General features: G+C 46.4%; 1 protein-coding gene across 3 annotated transcripts in view; it reads left to right on the top strand.

Annotated features, from left to right (window-relative positions):
• The window catches only part of DTNBP1 (dystrobrevin binding protein 1), a 179,153-nt gene that overhangs the window by 16,878 nt on the left and 139,021 nt on the right, over nt 1-23,254 (top strand). For all 3 annotated transcript variants that reach the window (XM_084619860.1, XM_084619859.1, XM_084619861.1), the window contains 2 exons: nt 17,005-17,065; nt 22,140-22,272. In XM_084619860.1, the coding sequence (XP_084475986.1) occupies nt 17,005-17,065; nt 22,140-22,272 (194 nt within the window). The remainder of the gene's footprint in view (nt 1-17,004; nt 17,066-22,139; nt 22,273-23,254) is intronic.

Here is a 23,254-nt window from a genome sequence, read left to right as displayed (position 1 = left end):
AAAATAGTTATGGGTAAGGACAAAGTCACAAAGTTCAGCCATCAGGTTAGCCGTGACATTATCGGGGATAGTGTTCTTGACGGCTTGTAGTCCATCTTTGTGTGGAATGTTGGTGTAGAGGGCTTCTACATCCACAGTGGCCAGGATGGTGTTATCAGGAAGATCACCAATGGATTGTAGTTTCCTCAGGAAGTCAGTGGTGTCTCGAAGGTAGCTGGGAGTGCTGGTAGCCTAGGGCCTGAAGAGGGAGTCTACATAGCCAGACAATCCTGCTGTCAGGGTGCCAATGCCTGAGATGATGGGGCACCCAGGATTTCCAGGTTTATGGATCTTGGGTAGTAGATAGAATATCCCAGGTCGGGGTTCCAGGGGTGCGTCTGTGCGGATTTGATCTTGTGCTTTTTCAGGGAGTTTCTTGAGCAAATGCTGTAGTTTCTTTTGGTAACTCTCAGCGGGATCATAGGGTAATGGCGTGTAGAAAGTGGTGTTGGAGAGCTGCCGAGCAGCCTCTTGTTCATATTCCGACCTATTCATGATGACAACAGCACCTCCTTTATCAGCCTTTTTGATTATGATGTCAGAGTTGTTTCTGAGACTGTGGATGGCATTGTGTTTTGCACAGCTGAGGTTATGGGGCAAGTGATGCTGCTTTTCCAAAATTTCAGCCCGTGCATGTTGGCGGAAGCACTCTATGGGTATGTCTACACTACGGAATAAGGTCGTATTTATAGAAGTCGTTTTTTTAGAAATTTGTTTTATATATTCGAGTGTGTGTGTCCCCACAGAAAATGCTGTAAGTGCATTAAGTGCATTAACTCGGCGGAGTGCTTCCACAGTACCGAGGCAAGCGTCGACTTCCGGAGTGTTGCACTGTGGGTAGCTATCCCGCAGTCTCCGCTGCCCATTGGAATTCTGGGTTGAGATCCCAATGCCTGATGGGGCTAAAACATTGTCGCGGGTGGTTCTGGGTACATATCGTCAGGCCCCCGTTCCCTCCCTCCCTCCGTGAAAGCAAGGGCAGACAATTGTTTCGCGCCTTTTTTCCTGAGTTATCTGTGCAGACGCCATACCATGGCAAGCATGTAGCCCACTCAGGTAACCGTCACCCTATGTCTCCTGGGTGCTGGCAGATGCGGTACTGCATTGCTACACAGTAGCAGCAACCCATTGCCTTCTGACAGCTGACGGTGCAATATGACTGGTAGCCATCATGGTCATGTCCGAGGTGCTCCTGGCCACGTCGGCCAGGAGCGCCTGGGCAGACATGGGCGCAGGGACTAAATTTGGAGTGACTTGACCAGGTCATTCTCTTTAGTCCTGCAGTCAGTCCTATTGAACCATCTTATGATGAGCAGGCAGGCGATATGGATTGCTAGCAGTCCTATTGCATCATCTTCTGCCTGGCAGCCATGAGATGTGGATGGCATGCAGTCCTTCTGCACCGTCTGCTGCCAGCCAAAGATATAAAAGATAGATGGAGTGGATCAAAACAAGAAATAGACCAGATTTTTTTTTGTACTCATTTGCTTCTCCCCCATTCCCCCCCCCCCCCCGGTTTAGGAGGCTCATTCCTCTAGGTCACACTGCAATCACTCACAGAGAAGGTGCAGCAAGGTCAATCTAGCCATGTATCAATCAGAGGCCAGACTAACCTCCTTGTTCCAATAAGAACAATTACTTAGGTGCACCATTTCTTATTGGAACCCTCCATGAAGTCCTGCCTGAAATACTCCTTGATGTAAAGCCACCCCCTTTGTTGATTTTAGCTCCCTGAAGCCAACCCTGTAAGCCATGTCCTCAGTCGCCCCTCCCTGCGTCAGAGTAACGGCAGACAATCGTTCCACACCTTTTTTTCTGTGCAGACGCCATACCAAGGCAAGCATGGAGGCCGCTCAGCTCACTTCGGCAATTAGGAGCACATTAAACACCACACGCATTATCCAGCAGTATATGCAGCACCAGAACCTGGCAGAGAGATACCGGGTGAGGAGGCGACATTAGCGCGGTCACGTGAGTGATCAGGACATGGACACAGATTTCTCTGAAAGCATGGGCCCTGCCAATGCATGCATCATGGTGCTAATGGGGCAGGTTCATGCTGTGGAATGCCGATTCTGGGCTCGGGAAACAAGCACAGACTGGTGGGACCGCATAGTGTTGCAGGTGTGGGACGGTTCCCAGTGGCTGCGAAACTTTCGCATGCGTAAGGGCACTTTCATGGAACTTTGTGACTTCCTTTCCCCTGGCTTGAGGCGCATGAATACCAAGATGAGAGCAGCCCTCACAGTTGAGAAGCGAGTGGCGATAGCCCTGTGGAAGCTTGCAATGCCAGACAGCTACCGGTCAGTTGGGAATCAATTTGGAGGGGGCAAGTCTACTGTTGGGGCTGCTGTGATGCAAGTAGCCCACACAATCAAAGATCTGCTGATATCAAGGGTAGTGACCCTGGGAAATGTGCAGGTCATAGTGGATGGCTTTGCTGCAATGGGATTCCCTAACTGTGGTGGGGCCATAGACTGAACCCATATCCCTATCTTGGCACCGGAGCACCAAGCTGGCAAGTACATAAACCGCAAGGGGTACTTTTCAATAGTGCTGCAAGCCCTGGTGGATCACAAGGGACGTTTCACCAACATCAACGTGGGATGGCCGGGAAAGGTGCATGATGCTCGCATCTTCAGGAACTGTGGTCTGTTTCAAAAGCTGCAGGAAGGGACTTTATTCCCAATCCAGAAAATAACTGTTGGGGATGTTGAAATGCCTATATGTATCCTTGGGGACCCAGCCTACCCCTTAATGCCATGGCTCATGAAGCCGTACACAGGCAGCCTGGACAGTAGTCAGGAGCTGTTCAACTACAGGCTGAGCAAGTGCAGAATGGTGGTAGAATGTGCATTTGGACGTTTAAAGGCGCGCTGGCGCAGTTTACTGACTCGCTTAGACCTCAGCGAAACCAATATTCCCACTGTTATTACTGCTTGCTGTGTGCTCCACAATATCGGTGAGAGTAAGGGGGAGATGTTTATAGCGGGGTGGGAGGTTGAGGCAAATTGCCTGGCTGCTGGTTACGCACAGCCAGACACCAGGGTGGTTAGAAGAGTACAGGAGGGTGCGGTGCGCATCAGAGAAGCTTTGAAAACCAGTTTCATGACTGGCCAGGCTACAGTGTGAAAGTTCTGTTTGTTTCTCCTTGATGAAACCCCCCGCCCCTTGGTTCACTCTACTTCCCTGCAAGCTAACCACCCTCCCCTCCTCCCCTTTAATCATTGCTTGCAGAGGCAATAAAGTCATTGTTGCTTCACATTCATGCATTCTTTATTCATTCATCACACAAATAGGGGGATGACTACCAAGGTAGCCCAGGAGGGGTGGTGGAGGAGGGAAGGAAAATGCCACACAGCACTGTAAAAGTTTACAACTGTAAAATTTATTGAATGCCAGCCTTCTTTTTTTTGGGCAATCCTCTGTGGTGGAGTGGTTGGTTGGCCGGTGGCCCCCCACCGCATTCTTGGGCGTCTGGGTGTGGAGGCTATGGAACTTGGGGAGGAGGGTGGTTGGTTACACAGGGGCTGTAGTGGCAGTCTGTGCTCCAGCTGCCTTTGCTGCAGCTCAACCATACACTGGAGCATACCGGTTTGATCCTCCAGCAGCCTCAGCATTGAATCCTGCCTCCTCTCATCACGCTGCCGCCACATTTGAGCTTCAGCCCTCTCTTCAGCCCGCCACCTCTCCTCCCGGTCATTTTGTGCTTTCCTGTACTCTGACATTATTTGCCTCCACGCATTTGTCTGTGCTCCGTCAGTGTGGGAGGACAGCATGAGCTCGGAGAACATTTCATCACGAGTGCGGTTTTTTTTCTTTCTAAGCTTCACTAGCCTCTGGGAAGGAGAAGATCCTGTGATCATTGAAACACATGCAGCTGGTGGAGGAAAAAAAGGGACAGCGGTATTTAAAAAGACACATTTTATAAAATAGTGGCTACAGTCTTTCAGGGTAAACCTTGCTGTTAACATTACATACATAGCACATGTGCTTTCGTTACAAGGTCGCATTTTGCCTCCCCCCACCGCGTGGCTACCCCCTCAACCCTCCCCCCTCCCCGTGGCTAACAGCGGGGAACATTTCTGTTCAGCCACAGGCAAACAGCTCAGCAGGAACGGGCTCCTCTGAGTGTCCCCTGAAGAAAAGCACCCTAATTCAACCAGGAGACCATGAATGATATCTCACTCTCCTGAGGATAACACAGAGAGATAAAGAACGGATGTTGTTTGAACTCCAGCAAACATACACTGCAATGCTTTGTTGTACAATGATTCCCGAGTGCGTGTTACTAGCCTGGAGTGGTAAAGCGTCCTACCATGAAGGACGCAATAAGGCTGCCCTCCCCAGAAACCTTTTGCAAAGGCTTTGGGAGTACATCCAGGAGAGCCGCGAATGCCAGGGCAAAGTAATCCTTTCACATGCTTGCTTTTAAACCATGTATAGTTTTTTAAAAGGTACACTCACCGAAGGTCCCTTCTCCGCCTGCTGGGTCTAGGAGGCAGCCTTGGGTGGGTTTGGGGGGTACTGGCTCCAGGTCCAGGGTGAGAAACAGTTCCTGGCTGTCAAGAAAACTGGTTTCTCCGCTTGCTTGCTGTGAGCTATCTACAACCTCCTCCTCATCTTCTTCTTCTTCTTTGTCCCCAAAACCTGCTTCTGTGTTGCCTCCATCTCCATTGAAGGAGTCAAACAACACGGCTGGGGTAGTGGTGGCTGAACCCCCTAAAATGGCATGGAGCTCATCATAGAAGCGGCATGTTTGGGGCTCTGACTTGGAGTGGCCGTTCGCCCCTCTGGTTTTCTGGTAGGCTTGCCTCAGCTCCTTAAGTTTCACGCGGCACTGCTTCTGGTCCCTGTTATGGCCTCTGTCCTTCATGCCCTGGGAGATTTTGACAAAGGTTTTGGCATTTCGAAAACTGGAACGGAGTTCTGATAGCACGGATTCCTCTCCCCATACAGCGATCAGATCCTGTACCTCCCGTTCGGTCCATGCTGGAGCTCTTTTGCGATTCTGGGACTCCATCATGGTCACCTGTGCTGATGAGCTCTGCATGGTCACCTGCAGCTTGCCACGCTGGCCAAACAGGAAATGAGATTCAAAAGTTCGCAGTTCTTTTCCTGTCTACCTGGCCAGTGCATCTGAGTTGAGAGTGCTGTCCAGAGCGGTCACAATGGAGCACTCTGGGATAGCTCCCGGAGGCCAATACCGTCCAATTGTGTCCATAGTACCCCAAATTCAACCCGGCAAGGCCGATTTAAGCGCTAATCCACTTGTCAGGGGTGGAGTAAGGAAATCGATTTTAAGACCCCTTTAAGTCAAACTAAAGGACTTCATCGTGTGGATGGGTGCAGGTTTACATCGATTTAACGCTGCTAAATTCGACCTAAAGTCCTAGTGTAGACCAGGGCTATGTAGAAGTCCAGTCTGCTGTTTCGACCTTCAGGAGGAGTCCATCTAGAATCCTTCTGTTTGTAGTGTTGGTTGGGAGGTCTCTGTGGATTAGTATGTTGTTCAGAGGTGTGTTGGAAATATTCCTTGAGTCAGAGATGTCGAAAATAGGATTCTAGGTCACCACAGAACTGTATCATGTTCGTGGGGCTGGAGGGGCAGAAGGAGAGGCCCTGAGATAGGACAGCTGCTTCTGCTGGGCTGAGAGTATAGTTGGATAGGTTAAGAATATTGCTGGGTGGGTTGAGGGAACCACTGCTGTGGCCCCTTTTGGCATGTAGAGTTTAGAAACTTTAGTGTCCTTTTTCTTTTGTAGAGAAGCAAAATGTGTGTTGTAAATAGCTAGTCTAGTTAACTTAGGCTTGAATAGAGACTGGGAGTGGCTAAGTCATTATGCAAGGTAACCTATTTCCCCTTGTTTTTTCCTCCCCCCCCCCCCCCGACGTTCTTGTTAAACCCTGGATTTGTGCTGGAAATGGCCCACCTTGATTATCATACACATTGTAAGGAGTGTGGTCACTTTAGATAAGCTATTACCAGCAGGAGAGTGGGTTTGTGTGTGTGTTGGGGGTGGGGGGTGAGAAAACCTGGATTTGCGCTGGAAATGGCCCAACTTGATTATCATACACATTGTAAGGAGAGTGATCACTTTAGATAAGTTATTGCCAGCAGGAGAGTGGGGTGGGGGGAGGTATTTGTTCATGCTTTGTGTGTATAAAAGATCTTCTATACTTTCCACAGTATGCATCCGATGAAGTGAGCTGTAGCTCATGAAAGCTTATGCTCAAATAAATTGGTTAGTCTCTAAGGTGCCACAAGTACTCCTTTTCTTTTTGTGAATACAGACTAACACGGGGATGTTACTCTGAAACCTGCCTCTGTGTATTGTTTCTTTTGCTTCTGCAGATGTGGCCTTGAAGGCCGCCGCATACATACCGTCAGAGCACCTCTGTCAGATAAAGGAGGCAAATGAGGATGAGTAAGGAGGTCATGGTTAGAGAAATGCTGCTATCATCTGATACTGCAGATAGTGAGCACAGAGCATGGAGAGAGACAATCGGTGTAAAAACTCAGAGTTGATAGCCAGGAGAGGAGACTGGGCAGGCAGGAGTGGATGATAAATCTCATGGAGGACCAAACAGAGATGCTGAGGTCCCTGATTTCACTGCAGTCAGAACACAAGCATGCTCGACTCCCGCAGCAGCCCATACAGAACTGCATTCCATGCCCTTCCAAAATTTCCCACATGTTCCTCACCTGTTTCCAGCCTGTCGCAGTACACTTTGCACTCTACCCCTAGGGAGATGTTTCATAATGCCAGCTTGACTTGCACATAGCTGTGAGAGCCTCATTTGAGAGTGCTCCTCAATGTCATGTCCTTTGTAAAAAATGGAAATCTGTGTATTACTGTTTAATAAATATTTAGTCTTAGAAATATGATTCTTTATTTATGTCCTACATATCGTGGTTGCTGCTGAAATCCATACACCATGGCAATTGGCACATTTGCAGAGTACAGTTAACGCTCAGGCAGCAATCATTATAAGGATCATTCAAAGTAGCAAGTAAACAATGCCTGACTGAATATATTAAAGAAAAACACATTACTGGGGCTGTCAAAATGCTGCTTCAAAGCCTACCTTATTCAAATAGGTCCACCCCCGCCATGTTGAACTCCTCTAATAGCCTTGGTATCTGGCTGCTCAAAATCAGCTGCCAGATGATCCACCACAATGCTCCAACCCTGTAGAAACTCCCCCCCACCCCCCAGCTTCACAAATGTTATGCAGATCACAGCATGTTGCTGTGACCATAGAAATATTTTCCTCATTGAGGTCTAACCTGTCAAAAAGGCAGTGCCAGTGACCCTTTAATCTGCCAGAAGCACATTCAGTGGTCATTCTGCACTGGCTGATCCTGTTGCAGTGCTCCTTGCTGCTGTCAAGGATTATGGGGTAAGGCTTCATGAGCCATGGGAGTAAGGGGTAGGCTGGGTCTCCCAGGATCACTATGGGCGTTTCTACATGGAATTTTCTGGTCTGGAAAGAAAGTCCCTGCTTGCAGCTTTCTATACAGGCCTGTGTTTTACTGTTTGATCTAATACAGTGTGTTTAAGTTGAAGTGTCTGGGTGACTATTTAAGGTAATAAATTGCCATATTATTCCCGTAAAGGAATAACAGACTTACTATATTGGTACTTTCCAGGAAAGGGGTGGGCAGTACAGGATATATGCTTCTTGGGAAGGTCTGGGACTGGATTGTTGGGTCACCCTATAGTACAACCAAGTCTAGTGAGAGCCAGGGTTTAGCTAACAAGGTGCAGTTACACATAGACACTCAGGGTGTGGCTTACATGCTTGAAGGCTGTGAGTGGCTCAGATGGGAGCCACTAAAGTGAGGCATTGTAAGGTATCCAGGGTTGTAGGGGAGGGGTGATGCAGCCCCCTTTTAGTCTGGATTGTGCCCATTTGTCACATCTTTAACTCTTCACGGTCAGTTTTGGACTTAACTATCAGAAATAATTTTGCATTGTACAAACTTTGCTACCTCACTGTTTAACCCTTTTTCCAGATCATTTATGAATATGTTTAACAGCACTGGTTCCAGAACAGATCCTTGGGGGACCCCGCTATTAAGCTCTATCCATTCTGAAACTGACCATTTATTTCTACTCTTTTTGTTTACTATCTTTTAACCGGTTACTGATCAATGAGAGGACCTTCCCTCTTATCCCTTACTTTGCTTAAGAGCCTTTGGTGAGGGACTTTCTCAAAGGCTTTCTGAAAGTTCTTTATACCCATCTATAAAGTTTATTATTTATGATTCACTAGACAGAGCTCTCTACTGGTTTTGGGAATAATAGACTTTGGTTTTAACTTTCCTCGAAGAGAGTCCCTGCCAGAGGTGGACCCACACTCAAAGATATAATTTCTGTTGAAAGGTCTCCACAGAGAGACATATGGAAGAGATTGCAACTGAAACAATCATTGTTTTTGTTCTGTTGAGGTATTGTAACTTTTTCTTTTCCTTTCTCTAATAATTAGTTATCAGTGGTGAGCTGGAGCTTCAGCTGTTCACGCAGGAAGCCTGGGAGGGCTGAGAAGCAAGCGGTGCTTCGTGCTCAGGCCCAGGGAGGCGGAGGGGAGCTGGGGTGGGAGGGCGCGAGGAGGCCGCCTGGACCACAGCAGGTAACTGGTGGGGGGTGGGGAGGGTGGGGGGGGCACGCAGGGGAACGGCTCCCCTCCCCAGCTCAACTCCGCCTCCCTGGGCCTGAGCGTGAAGCCACCGCTTGCGGAGGCGGAGCAGAGGTGAGCTGGGGCCAGGCACGGGGCAGGGAGCTGCCGATGCATGCTCTGCACCCACCAAATTTTCCCTGTGGTTGCTCCAGCCCCAGAGCACCCATGAAGTCAGTACCTAAGGCGCCATTTTTGATGTGATCAGTGGGGGGAGCTGCCGCTCCCCCTGCTCCCTCCCTAGCTATGCTACCCCGCCCTGAGAAGCCAGAGGGACCTGCTAGATGCTTCCTGTGAGCTGCCCCAGGTAAGCACCACCGGGACTCCCCACCTGGCCCCCGGCAGGTTCCTCTGGCTCTTAGGGGCGGGGCAGACACCCACTGCAGTGGCCCACGAGACCCTCCTGCCCGGTTCTGGGAGCAGACAGGGGAGGGGGGTAGATGAGGCGGGGGCACACGTCAAGGAACGTGGGGGGTTGGATGGGGCAGGAGTCCCGGGGGGCAGGGGTGGGCCACGACCCCCTCGTGGGGTGAGGAGGGAACCAGTTAAGATTTTGGCAGCTCATCATTGGTTATGATGATGTCCCCTAAGGCAGGGGTGGTGAACCTGCGCCTGAGAAGGAGCCAGAGTTTACCAATGTACATTGCCAAAGAGCCACGGTAATACGTCAGCAGCCGCATCAGCTCCTCCCTCCCAGCTCCTCCCGCCCACCGGCAGCCCCGCAGATTAGTTATTTCGTGGTGTGCAGGAGGCTCGGTGGGGGAGGGAGCCTCCTGCACACCACGAAATAACTAATCTGCGGGGCTGATTATCATGTATTTTCTTGGAAGCTTTTGCCAAATTCATAAATTGCTAGTGGTCTTTGTTCAACTGTTTTATTTTTCAAAGCTTTGTTTTGATATTGTTTGATGGCTGAGTTTGTGTCTAGTACATGCCAGACACAAAATGTATGTCAACATTGGTCTGCACAGTTTCTGAAATGGGAGTGAAAACGACATTGCATTCATCTGGCCTATGTTTAAGTAGTCCAAGGGTATGTCCACAGTATGAAATTAGGTCAATATTATAGAAGACGATTTTTGGAAATCGATTTTATACAGTTGATTGCGTATGTCCACACTAAGCGCATTAAGTCAGCAGAGTGCGTCCTCACTGTCGTGACTAGCATAGACTTATGGAGCAGTACACTGTGGGTAGCTATCCCACAGTCTCCGCTGCCCATTGGAATTTTGGGTTAAGCTCCCAATGCCTGATGGGGCAAAAACATTGTCGGGGATGGTTTTGGGTACATGTAGTCAGTCGCCCCTCCCTCTGTGAAAGCAACGGCAGACAATCGTTTCGCGCCTTTTTTCCATGCAGACGCCATACCATGACAAGCGTGCAGCCCTCTCAGCCCAGCTCACTGACACTGCTGCTGTTGTGTCCTGGGTGCTGCTGGCAGCAGACGGTGCAGTAGGTCTGCTGGTCATCGTCATCCACTGCTTCTGCTGCAGCTCGCGGGATCCGTTCTGGTCCTCCTGGGTGCTGCTAACCTTTGTCATGCACCGCTTCCGCTGCAACTTGGCTCTGCTGCTATTGTCTCAATAGTGAATTTCTCAATGTTGTCTGCCATGGGCTCCCGGGTACGTGTGTTCTTCCTCGGGAAATGTGCGCGGTGCTAACTCGTCCTCCACCACTTCCGCTGCAACTCTGCTCTCTTGCTCTCCTGAATCCATCTCACAGGTCCGCTCGTCGTTCTCTATAAATATCTATTCTCGTGGCATCCATCTTCAGCCACTGCTTCTGCTGCAACTCTCCTCTCCTGCAGACGCCATACCATGGCAAGCATGGAGCCCTCTCAGATCACTGCGGCAGTTATGAGCATTGTAAACACCTTGCGCATTATCCTGCAATATGTGCAGAACCAGAAACTGCAAAAGCAGGCGAGGAGGCGATGGCAGCGCGGTGACGAGAGTGATGAGGACTTCTCTCAAAGCACGGGCCCTGGCCATTTGGACATCCTGCTGGCAATGGGGCAGGCTCATGCTGTGGAATGCCAATTCTGGGCCCAGGAAACAAGCACAGCCTGGTGGGACCGCATAGTGTTGCAGATCTGGGATGATTTCCAGTGGCTGTGAAACTTTTGCATGCGTAAGGGCACTTTCATGGAACTTTGTGACTTGCTTTCCCCTGCCCTGAAGTGCAAGAATACCAAGATGAGAGCAGCCCTCATAGTTGAGAAGTGAGTGGCGATAGCCCTCTGGAAGCTTGCAATGCCAGACAGCTACCGGTCAGTCGGGAATCAATTTGGAGAGGGCAAATCTACTGTGGGAGCTGCTGTGATCCAAGTAGCCAACGCAATCACTGAGCTGCTGCTGTCAAGGGTAATGACTCTGGGAAATGTGCAGGTCATAGTGGATGGCTTTGCTGCAGTGGGATTCCCTAACTGTGGTGGGGCGATAGACGGAATGCAGATCCCTATCTTGGGACCGGACCACCTTGGCAGCCAGTATGTAAACCACAAGGGGTACTTTTCAGTGGTGCTGCAGGCACTGTTGGATCACAAGGGGCGTTTAAATGACCTCAGTGTGGGATGGCCGGGAAAGGTACATGACGCTCGCATCTTCAAGAACTCTGGTCTGTTTGAACAGCTGCAGGAAGGGACTTACTTCCCAGACCAGAAAATAATTGTTGGGGAATGTTGAAATGCCTATATGTATCCTTGGGGACCCAGCCTACCCCTTAATGCCCTGGCTCATGAAGCCATACACTGGCACCCGGGACAGTATAGTTGAACACCCTGGAGCTGTTCAACTATAGGCTGAGCAAGTGCAGAATGGTGGCAGAATGTGCATTTGGACGTTTAAAAGCGCGCTGGCGCAGTTTACTGACTTGGCTAGACCTCAGCGAAACTAATATTCCCATTGTTATTGCTGCTTGCTGTGTGCTCCACAATCTCTGTGAGAGTAAGGGGGAGACGTTTATGGCGGGGTGGGAGGTTGAGGCAAATGGCCTGGCCGCTGATTACATGCAGCCAGACACCAGGGCAATTAGAAGAGCACCCCAGGGCACCCTGTGCATCAGAGAAACTTTGAAAATCAGTTTCGTGACTGGCGAATCTACAGTGTGACAGTTCTGTTTTTCTCCTTGATGAAAACCCGCCCCTTGGTTCACTCTATTTCCCTGTAAGCCAACCGCCCTCCCCTCTTCGATCACTGCTTGCAGAGGCAATAAAGTCATTGTTTCAAAATCATGCATTCTTTATTAATTTATCACACAAATAGGGGGATAACTGCCAAGGTAGCCTGGGAGGGGTGGGTGAGGAGGGAAGCACCGGGTGGGGTGGTGGATGAGGGGAGGAGGGAAGGACAAGGCCACACTGCACTTCAAAACTTATTTAATGCCAGCCTTCTGTTGCTTGAGCAGTCCTCTGGGGTGGAGTGGTAGGGTGCCCGGAGGCACCCGCCTGCCGCCTCCTCCCCCCCCCCATATGTTCTTGGGCATCTGGGTGAGGAGGCTATGGAACTTGGGGAGGAGGGTGGGCGGTTACACGGGCTGCAGGGGCTGTCTGTGCTCCTGCAGCTCCACCAGACACTGGAGCACATCAGTTTGATCCCCCAGTAGCCTCAGCATTGCATTCTGCCTTCTCTCATCTTGCTCGTCCCTCGTGTCCTTGCGTTCATTTTCTGCTTTCCTGGACTCTGACATTGTTTGCCTCCAAGCATTCTGCTGAGCTCTTTCAGTGCGGGAGGACTGCATGAGCTGAGTGTGTTTTTTTCACCACCTTATCTGCGCTAGCCTCTAGGATGGAGATAATAGAGGGAGAGTTGAAACATTTGCAGCTGTGGGAGGAAAAAAGTGAGAGTAGTATTTAAAGAGACACATTTTAGAGAACAATGGGTAGACTCTTTCACGGTGAATCAAGCTGTTAACGTTACACAGCACATGTACTTTTGGTACAAGGTCGCATTTTGTCCCTTACATTGAAGGCCTGCTGGTTTGGTGTGAGATCACACATACAGGGCCGGGCAACAGAATTCGGCTTGCAGGCAGCCATGGTAAGCCGCAGTCTTTTGGCTTTTTTAACCTTCATAATGTGTGGAAATGGTTTCAAACAGCAGCACCCTCCTTTCACATACCAAGCACCTGTTGGGTTAGCCATTTAAAAGGAGGGGCTACATTGGCTGTGAATGCATCCCAAGTCTTCAGGACAAATTAATCATTAAACATGCTTGCTTTTATACCATGTATTATAGTTACAAAGGTACACTCACCAGAGGTGCCTTCTCTGGTTTCATGGTCTGAGAGCCTGCTTTGGGAGGGTTGTGAGGGTATTGGCTCCAGGGTCATAAACAGTTCCTTGCTGTTGGGGAGAATGGTTTCTCCTATTGCCTGCTGTGTGCTATCCTTCTCCTCATCCCCAGAATCCTCATGCCTGTTGCGTGAGACTCCCCCCTTGCAGGTGTCCACTGACAGGGGTGGGGTAGTAGTAGGGGCGCTCCCTAGAATTGCATGCAGCTCATCATAGAAGCGGCATGTCTGGGCCTCTGACCGGAGCGGCTGTTTGCCTCTTTGGTTTTTTGGTAGGCTTGCCTGAGCTCCTTAATTTTCACAAGGCAGTGCTGCAGGTCCCTGTTGTAGCCTCTGTCCCATCATGCCCTTGGAGATTTTGGCAAATATATTGGCATTTTGTCTTTTGGAATGGAGTTCTGATAGAACGGATCCATCTCCCCATACAGTGATCAGATCCAGTACCTCCTGTTCAGTCCATGCTGGAGCTCTTTTGCGATTCTGGGACTGCATGGTCACCTGTGCTGATGAGCTTGCCACGCTGGCCAAACAGGAAATGAAATTCAAAAGTTCCTGTGTACCTGGCTAGTGCATCTGAGTTGAAAGTGATGTCCAGAGAGGTCACAATGGAGCACTCTGGGATAGCTCCCGTAGGCCAGTACCGTCGAATTGCGTCCACACTACCCCAAATTTGTCGTGTGGACACGTGGAGGGTTAAATCGATCTAATGCTGCTAAATTCAACCTAAACTTGTAGTGTAGACCAGGGCCCAGTGTGACAACATTTTCTCTATTGAAATAGAAGTAGTGGCTAGTGTATGAAAAGTGGTTAATCTTTGTACGCTTTCGTTTCTGAATGGATAAGTCTGAAACGGGCATCTTTCAAAAACATTGGTATGTGTCAGGGTGACAATTTCTAATGCTTAGTGCCAAAACCACATTGCAATATATCAGGGGTGGCCAAATTTACTGACCCTCCAAGTTGCACACGACAATCTTCAGAAGTTCGAGAGCTGGGGCTCAGGGCTTCAGCCCTACTGCTGCTGAAGCCTCAAGACCCCCTCTCCCTTCTGGGCAGAAGCCCTTATCCCACCACCCTTATCTGGCAGGCAGAGGTGCTGAGCTCTGGTAGGTGGAGAATGGGAGAATGTGGAAGGCTCTGCGAGCCACATTTTAACTGTAAAAGAGCCACATATGGTTCGTGAGCCACAGTTTGGCCACCCCTGCAATATAGAGTTCTGCTGGATTTCCCTTCTCCAGTAGACCGTGTACAGGCTTCTGGTACTTACCATTTCAAGTTCCTTTGTAATGTAGGTCCTTCTTACTGACCTGCTTTTGTACTTTTTCATGTCCCCTGCTATGCCTCACCAATTATGCTAGTTGTTTTGCCTATATGTTCACTTCTTCCAAAAACACTTTCTTTCTTTCTTCCATGCCAACCTTACGCATAGATTCTTCTGGAACTAGTCGTTCTCCAACCAGGTTTTGAATGGGACCTGATCTAGTAATGGCCTTTGAGATCACCTACTGGATGAGGTTTCCCATGCGAGATAGGCGGGCAAATGCCTCTCTTCCCCCATTCATGCATTGCTCTGGGGCTTAGGCAGGAGTTAGGCATCTGGGTACCTAGAGTGAGGCAGTGGAAGCTTGGAACTTTCTTCCCCTGAAAATTTAGACATTGTGAGTTTAGGCACCTACAGGGGTATGCGGAAGTTTTATGAATCACAGTGGTGCCTAAACCCAGACTGAGATGCCTAAGTGTGTTTGTGCCTTTGGGCCCTTGTTTCTAGTCACTGTCAGCTCAGTTCACTACTACAAATACTTCCTTTGTTTAATACACTGATTAGTTTTAAATGCAAAATGTGTTAAACTTTTTTCTTAGGTGTCCAGCATATCTAAATTACTTTTGTTAAATCATTAAAAAATGCTGTGTTTATGCATTTTAATTGAATTCTAATCTTCATCCTGTTGCAGCTTGACACAAATCACAAGTGTGTGTATGGAGGGGAAAATTCCAAAGAGTTAATAAGAAATGTGCATAATTCACCACTTATAATAATAAAGTGTAAAAAATTAGGAATCTGAATAAATGAGGTATATTAACAGCTTAAATAAGTGTATAGCTATAGTGTCTCCTCCTGGTTAGCAAAAAAGAACCAAATTTAGTGTAAAGGGTATATTTTGCTGCAAATCAACACGGCTTAATGGTTACCAACCAATGAGAATTGACCTCTTGAGTAAATAACTAAAATACAAATCAAGATTTCTTGCTGTGTGATTTAAATCATGATTAAAGTTGGTGATTTAAATCACTTGGATATAAATCAGAGATGGGCAAACTAGGGCCCATGGGCCACATCCGGCCCACGGGACCCTCTTGCCCAGCTCCTGGCCCAGGAGGCTAGCCCCCGGCCCCTCCCCCGCAGCCTCGGCACGACATGCTGGCGGTGTAGTGTATTAAACTGCTCTGCGTAGGAATGTGCTACTGGTAGCAGTTATGGAGAGTAATTTAATAATTTTATTAAGATGTTGAAGTAAAAAGAAAACGGTACAGAGTTTAAGCATAGAAGTTTCTGGTTATTAGGGAATAAGGTACAGATTATCAAGGGGTGCGAAATTCGGTTTAGGAACGGGTGGTGTAAGGAATACCTAATCTGCAATGTCCCCGATTGGGGGTTAAAGTTTAACGGGTCAAAGTACAGACATTGAGATATGGGGTTATATTGTTCATATAATGGCTATGTTCAGGTGTGCAGTATAATGAGTGGATATGATGATGAGGATGGATTTACCCTCATTTGGTGGGATTTAATGTTCAGTGAGTTTATGGTTCCAGTTCATATGGTCCAACTACACCAGTGCAATGCTCTGGGTGGCTGGGCAATGCTCTGGGTGATGTGGCTGTAGCGCTGCCAACCAGCAGTGCTCTGTGCTGCGCGGGAAGGGGGCAAGGAGCAGGGGGGTTGGATAGAGGGCAGGGGAGTTCGGGGTGTTGGTCAGGGAACGGGGGTGTGGATGGGGTCGGGGAACGGGGGGGGGGGTTGAATGGGGGCAGGGGTCCCCGGGGGCAGTCGGAAGGAGGGGGGTTGGATGGGGTGGTGGGGGGCAGTCAGGGGCAGGGATTCTGGGGGCAGTCAGGGGACAGGCAGTGGGGGGGTTTGGATGGGGCTGGAGTCCCGGGGGGGGGCGGGGTCAGGGGCCGGAGAGAAGCAAGGGGAGGAGGATAGGGGGTTGGGGCACAGCCTCCCCTAACCGGCCCTCCATACAATTTCCGAAACCCGATGTGGCCCTCAGGCCAAAAAGTTTGCCTGCCCCATATAAATCAATCCACCCTGGCCTATGCAAACGCATATTGCACTTCCATAATTCATTCTGATGTATTTTACACATACTTGTATATTTTAGATGTATCAGCCCAAAATAACTTCTTATAGTGGGGCCTCAATCCTTTAGGTGCTACTGTAAATAATCAAAATAATAGTTTATATTTGCAGCATCTGGAAGTGCACCTGGCATTGTAATAAACAGTCACTGTATGGATGAAAAGCTTCTTAGATAACTCTGGGGTCAATGGTCTTACTCGGTGTTCCAGTAAAAGTTTACATGGATGTATGTATTCTGAGTGCAGATTCCATAGGCAAATATACCTTTAAGAAAATAAATATCCTATTCAGAATGCTATTTTTGTTATATACAATTATAAGATCTTTAATGTTAAGTATTTTATTGCTTTCCTTATGGGACTAGTGTTTTTAGTTGTCTCGTTTTCTGTACAGTTTTGAAGATATTACTTGGCTGTGTTAATTAGCAGGTTAATTAGCAGTTTAGGAAATCCATGGAGCACTAAGCAGCAAATGCAAAGTTTTCAACTGGGACAAATACGCTACTAATGTGAAACTTGCATTTAGAAATACACAGATAAGATGAAACACCAACATTCATAACGTTTGTTTTGAGTTGGGACTGAATTTATGGTAAGCATAACCACCAAAGTTTTAATTTTTATTCTGTTCAGGTATGAAGACACTTGGGCAGCCCTTCACAAAGGAGCTAAGGAATGTGCAAAAGCTGGAGAGGTAAGAAAAAAAATTACATCTGTTAAAATATCTGAAGAGCTGTGAAACTTTAAAAAAAAAATTCTAATAAATATCAGTATTTTGATAAATGATTCAAATTACATTACAGTCGGATAATTGTTAAATTGGACTTGACTGTTTTTACTTGATTAATCCTGTACAGTAGAACCTCAGTTACGAAGACCTCAGGAATGGCGGTTGTTTGTAGCTCTGAACAAAACATTAGGGTGGTTCTTTCAAAAGTTTACAACTGAATATTGACTTAATACAGCTTTGAAACTTTACTATGCAGAAGAAAAATGCTGCTTTCCCTTTCTTTCTAGTAATTTACATTTAACATAGTACTGTGCTGTATTTGCTTTTTTTGGGTCTCTGCTGGTGCCTGATTGTGTACTTCCAGTTCCAAATGAGGTGTGTGGTTGACTGGTCAGTTTGTAACTCTGGTGTTCGTAACTTTGAGGTTCTGTTGTATTTAGCAGGTGGTAGTTGTTGAAGCAGAATTTCCAAAATTCCTACAAAGTCTGTTGCTTCAGATTTAAAAACTCCTCGCTATACCAGATGGGTGACTTAAGGTACATCTTCACTTGTGGCAGCATGTAATGTACAGACACTGCATGCCCAGCTAGCTGGGGTATAATTGCAGTATATACAGTGAGGCGTGCCTTAGGAGATAGAGTGCCATACATGCCTGATCCCCCACGATATATACCGTTCACGGCTCTCGACATTTCTAAGCAGTGCCTCACGCATATACACTGATATTTTTGGCAGTGTAGTGCCTTGTTGTCTTCCTGCTGCCAGAGCCTTTCACTGCAGCGTTTTGCTACACTTGTTGTCCCTGTACTCTACGTGCTGCTGTAGGTGTAGACAAAGGTATGTAGCCTTGATAAATCTGTTGCTATTCACTGCTTCTCTTTGAAATCCTAGAAGATGATGATCTTCCTATCCCGTAACAAAGGGGAAGGTATTTTTGGAGCTTTTCTCCTTGTCACTCATTTTTGGGGGGAAAACAGTTTTCGCCTAGGAATTTATTTAATTGGGCTAAACACTTAATTTAATAAAACAAGCATCTACAAACTTAAATATGAGCTATTATTCTCCAAGCATCATGTATGTGAAATTATAAATATCTTACAATTAGTAAAGACTAAATCAGGCTTGTAACATTATAAGATTAAATTGTTGCAAAATGGTTAAGATGGTTATAAACGTTGATATTTAGAATAGAAGACTGGAAGGAACCTCTTTGGTCTTAGAGTCCAATCATCTACTGTCAAAGGTTTACCCCCACTGCTCTGTAAAATTGCTTTGACCATTTTTGAGCTGTCATGCCTGAAGTTTTTCACATTTTTCCACATGACTGTAATATGTGAAGAAAGATTTGTTGCTTTATTGTATTTATTTTCCTTAAGTATAGAGTGCTGGAAGAGTGTTTTATTAATTTAGGTTACATTTCCAGCTTACAGCTTCATATTTAAATGATATTTTCCCCTCTAGATAAAACCCTGTATCCAGTACTGAGAATCCTTTTGTAGAAGTATAAAATTAAAGTTAGCTTAAGGTTGGTTAAGGAAAGTCCTGACTAGCAGGTAGAAGGAAGGCCTTGAAAACAATGAACTACAAGGCCAGCAGGAATAAAATAGGGAGGATGTCTGGTTCAAAGAATAATAAGATAAGGGGAAGTTTCTAAAAAGAGAGCCTCTGATCAATAGGGGTGACTGAAGATGGTTTTAAATCAAACAAAGAGAATCTTAACATGAGCCAACACGGCCCTTCCCCAACCCACACACCAGTGTTAAAGCCTTTGTGAACCCAGTTGCAATGGAAAACTGTTGCATGGCAAAAAGGAGGGGAGGAAAGGCCTTGGGAAGAAAGGAGGTTGTAAAGCTTATCTGGATTAAGACTGGAAATAAGGGTGAACTGTCTCAAATTGGTTTTTAGCTGAAGTCAGTAATTGGCAGTGACATCACTTGTTTGGTAACGGTATAAAAAGTAAAGTCTTAAAGGGTTCATTGCTTATATCTGCCTGACCATGTTGGAGCCAATCAATATGGGTTTAAGCACCCTGAGTTTAGCCTGAGTTTGTAAGTATCTTGATCAAGATACTTATACGTGTTTGCTTACTGTTTGGATGTAGTACGTTGCATATTATTTAGGCTTTTTAGGCATGTTTAGCGTTATTGCATAAGTACCATTTGGCCTCTGAATGTAATAAAGGAACTTATGATTAAATTAGTGTTTGGTGGTTTCCCATATTCATTTCAAATATTAATAATTCCAACAGTTGTGTTCACAGAGAATTATATTGTTTATATTTTAAAGATGATGTGATAGCAGTTGGATATTATTTTGTGCCCTCTTTTCCTTTACAATGTTTAAAGAGGTCTGAAGGACTTAAAAAAACAAAACAAACAAAAACCCACCACTTTAGAGCTGCATATTTTTTTAACCGTAAAAATGTCTGGAATTTCATGTTTCTTTCCTTGAGGGCTTCTTCAGAGGACCCAGAGATGTGAATTGAGAGCTCTCTGTCCTTAATTGTAAGGGCAGCAGGGCAGATAAAAATTAATGTTTTAAAAAAATAAACAAATATCAGATTTTTAAAATTTAAATTAAATACAGGTTTATTTTTAAAAAATAAACCTGAAATTTTGACAGTTGTTAAGGCCTAAATTTATAATCTATTTAAATGTAGAGTAAATAAAAATAATACTAAATAGCACGTTTGCTAAGTTTTTAAAGAAAGTTTACTACTGCACTAGGTAAAACCACTGGCTAATCCGAGTTTAAGAGCTAAAACAGCTTTCGATAGCAGTAGCTTGTCTTCACACCTGTAGAAGAATATTCTCCTCCTTTTGGTTTACTCATCTAGTTCATTCAGAGTTAAGAAACCAGTTGGAGTTGAAAAAGCAGGGAAACTTCCAATCTCTATATAAAAACTAGGTGAGGGAGAATGAGATCAACTAGTCCTAAAATTTTGAAGGATGTGGTGACCAGAAACATTCTGTTCAATTCACTTAATATAGATAATTCTCCCTTTGCTTAATAAATCAGTTTTAAAAGCAGAACATGTTTTGATAAACCTTTTCTTATGTATTAAGCACATTTAGGGTAGTTTTATTTAACTTAATACTCCTGAGGGAATTGTGCACCAAGAAATAAAAATTCTACACACAATATTTTCAAATTCTGCATACTTCATTTGTCAAAATAACACAATATAATCATACCATTTTCAATTATTTCCTGACAAGTATATTGAAATAAATTACCAAATAATTGAAAATGGTCTGCAGAATTTTAAAATTTTTATTTTTTTGGCACTGAAGTCCCTCGAGTATTGGCTTTCTGTGTGGTGGAGTCTGTGTGCTGGCAACTCTGTGGGGGGGATCTGGAGGCACAGTGGCTTGTTAGGGGTTTTAGGTGCAGGGGGAATGGGACTGAAGTGTCCAGGGGCAGTGGTTAGGGCTCAGCGGGGTGTCTAGGTGCTGGGGGATTGGGGCTTGGTGGGGTGTGGACCAGGGTGTAGCTGGTTGGGGCTCAGTGGGGTGCAGGTCTGGGTGTGGGGGATTCCTGATGCAGGGGGTGAGGCTGGGGGGGGTCTGGGGTTCTGGGTGCAGAGGTTTCGGATGCGGGGGGGGGTTCCAGGTTTGTGGAGGGGGGAGGCTTGGCGGGGGGGAGAGCAGATGCATGGGCATTGGGTGAATAGGGGAGCAGCTCCCTGCACAGTGACTCCTTCACCTATGGCTGAGGAGCGATGGGGCCAGGAGGTGGGGGGAAGGGGTCATTGTACAGGGAGCTGCTCCCTCTGTCTGTCTAACCTCTGTGCATCTGGACCCACCCCCAGCCGAGCCTAACCCCCTACACCCAGATACCTCCTGCCAAGCCCTGCCCCCATCCCACTTTGCAGAGCTTCCTGTAGCTGTGGGAGGTTTCTGGGGGGGGGTTGATCTGACCCAGCCCCGGCTGATCCGGGCAGAGGGGGGGAACTCTCTCTCTGTCATCCTTCTCCCCTTCTTCACCCTGCCCAGCTGGGACTAATGTCCCTGGGCAGTCGGGGCATCCCCAGACCACACTCCTGCAGTGACTTACCTCTCCCCCAGCTGCTCTGGGTACCCAAACACATGCATCCCCACTGCTGGGGATAGGTGAGTGAGCACAAGTGCAGCTTTTCTTTGCTTCCCCACAAAAACCAGTTTTCTGTGTGAAAGAGAATCTGCGGGGGGACATGTTTCTGTATGCCCACAGTGGCGCAGAATTTGCTAGGAGTAAACTAATAAACAAAATTTTTAAACGCTGTTTTTGTCCATTTTAATTTAATTTTAATTTCCATCCAAGTAGACGTTGATATTGTTTGTTTTTTCATTTATCTAGTAAATAAGAAATGCATCATTCACCTTTTCCTAACGTCATAAAAATTTAAAAAATTAAGCATCTGAATAAATGTATGTAAAGCTGTATAGTATACTTAATCTATACAGATTGATTTAAGCAATTTTCCTGGTTAAGAAAAATGAAGCATAATTTAGTGTAAAGGCTGTATTTAGTAACAAATCAACATGTTTTAATGTTTACCAATCATTGAGAATCAAAAATAACTAAAAAGTACAAACATAAAAAGATGACAAAAGATGATTTAAAACAGTTTCCTGCTTGCTGATTTAAATCACTCTGCCTTGAAGGACAGGGTATTCAGATACTTAAGACCTTAAGCTTGGGGGAGAGGAGGGCCAGAATCTTCACAGAGAAGCTGTTTTTTATAAATATTTACTCCTGAAATAAGTAGAAATAAATACTTGATCATGAATAGCAAAGGCTACATTTTATGGAGACTTCCTTTTAGTGCATATTGAATTTAAACATTTTTAACCCCACCCCCCCCTCAATCTGTACAAAAGCATACTGTGACCATCTCTCTCAGCAGTGAAAGTTCATTGCTCTAGTCATAGGCTTTGTGGATGCATGGATTATAAAAATCAATCAAGATGCTCAAAAGCTGAAGTTCATGAATTAATAATCACTATTTTGCAAGTAAATACAAACTAAGTTTTATCATTGGTTGTAAATATTACAGCTAGTGGATAGCGAAGTTGTGATGCTTTCTGCACACTGGGAGAAGAAGAGGAGTAGTCTAATAGAGCTGCAGGAACAACTTCAGCAAATTCCAGGGTTTTTAGGAGATCTGGAGTCCATGACAGCAAATCTGGGTAAGTTGTGTGATGTGCTTTTTAACAGGTGTAAAGGGCATTGTAAAAAATTTAGTCACATAGGACTGACAATAATTCAGCTGTTCTGTGAATTATATTTATATAATTATAAAGCTATTTTTACTCTAATAGATGATTTCTCTGTTTTATAGAATGTCTGTCTCTGTTGCTTAAATGCTTACATGTTTGTAACAGTTGCCTGAAAACTAGCTGGTTATCATACATAATATGAGTGTATTCAATTATTGAACACTCCTAGATAATTTATCTGTAAATTGCATTTCTGCGAGAGAATCGCCTAATCTGGCAAGGAGAATGGGACTGGGAGCCAGAGAGAGAAATAGGGTGGAGGTGGGAACTAGGACCCAATAGGTGTGTGTGTGTGGGAGGGATGGAGACTGAGAGATTGGCTGAGGTACTGGGGGTGGGAAGAGAGATTGGTACTGAGGACCTGTGGAGGCGAGGGGAAACACATCTGACGAGAAGCTGGGGTGTGGGATGAACTGAGACTGGCTGGGCAAAGAGACTGGGACAAGTAGCTAGGGGGGACACATGGGGATTGGAACTGAGATGCAAGGGAGCCTGGGGTGGGAGATTAGGATTGGAAGCCAGTGGGTATAGAGAACATGGGGTAATGGTGGGGGAAACACAAATTGGTTAAGGAGATGGGGAAGGAGATTTGGGGTGGTTTGGACAATGGGATTGGGATGGGGAACTGGGACAAGTACAGTAACTCCTCACTTAATGTCGTCCTGGTTAACGTTGTTTCATTGTTACGTCCCTGATCGATGAGAGAATATACTCATTTAAAGTTTCGCACTGTTTCCTTATAACATTGTTTGGCTGTGGGGGCTTGGAAGCAGGGTGGCCTGGCAGCCCCCCCATTCCCCATCAGCTCCCCTCCACCACACTCCAGTGCTTTCTGCCCCTCCGGCGGCCCCTTGGATCAGCACCTCCCCCTCCCTCCCCACACCTCCTCTCT

This window comes from Lepidochelys olivacea (genome assembly GCF_965140295.1).
Source record: "Lepidochelys olivacea isolate rLepOli2 genome assembly, chromosome: 2".
Taxonomy (NCBI): Eukaryota; Metazoa; Chordata; order Testudines; family Cheloniidae; genus Lepidochelys; species Lepidochelys olivacea.
This window is presented reverse-complemented; position numbering and strand designations above follow the sequence as displayed.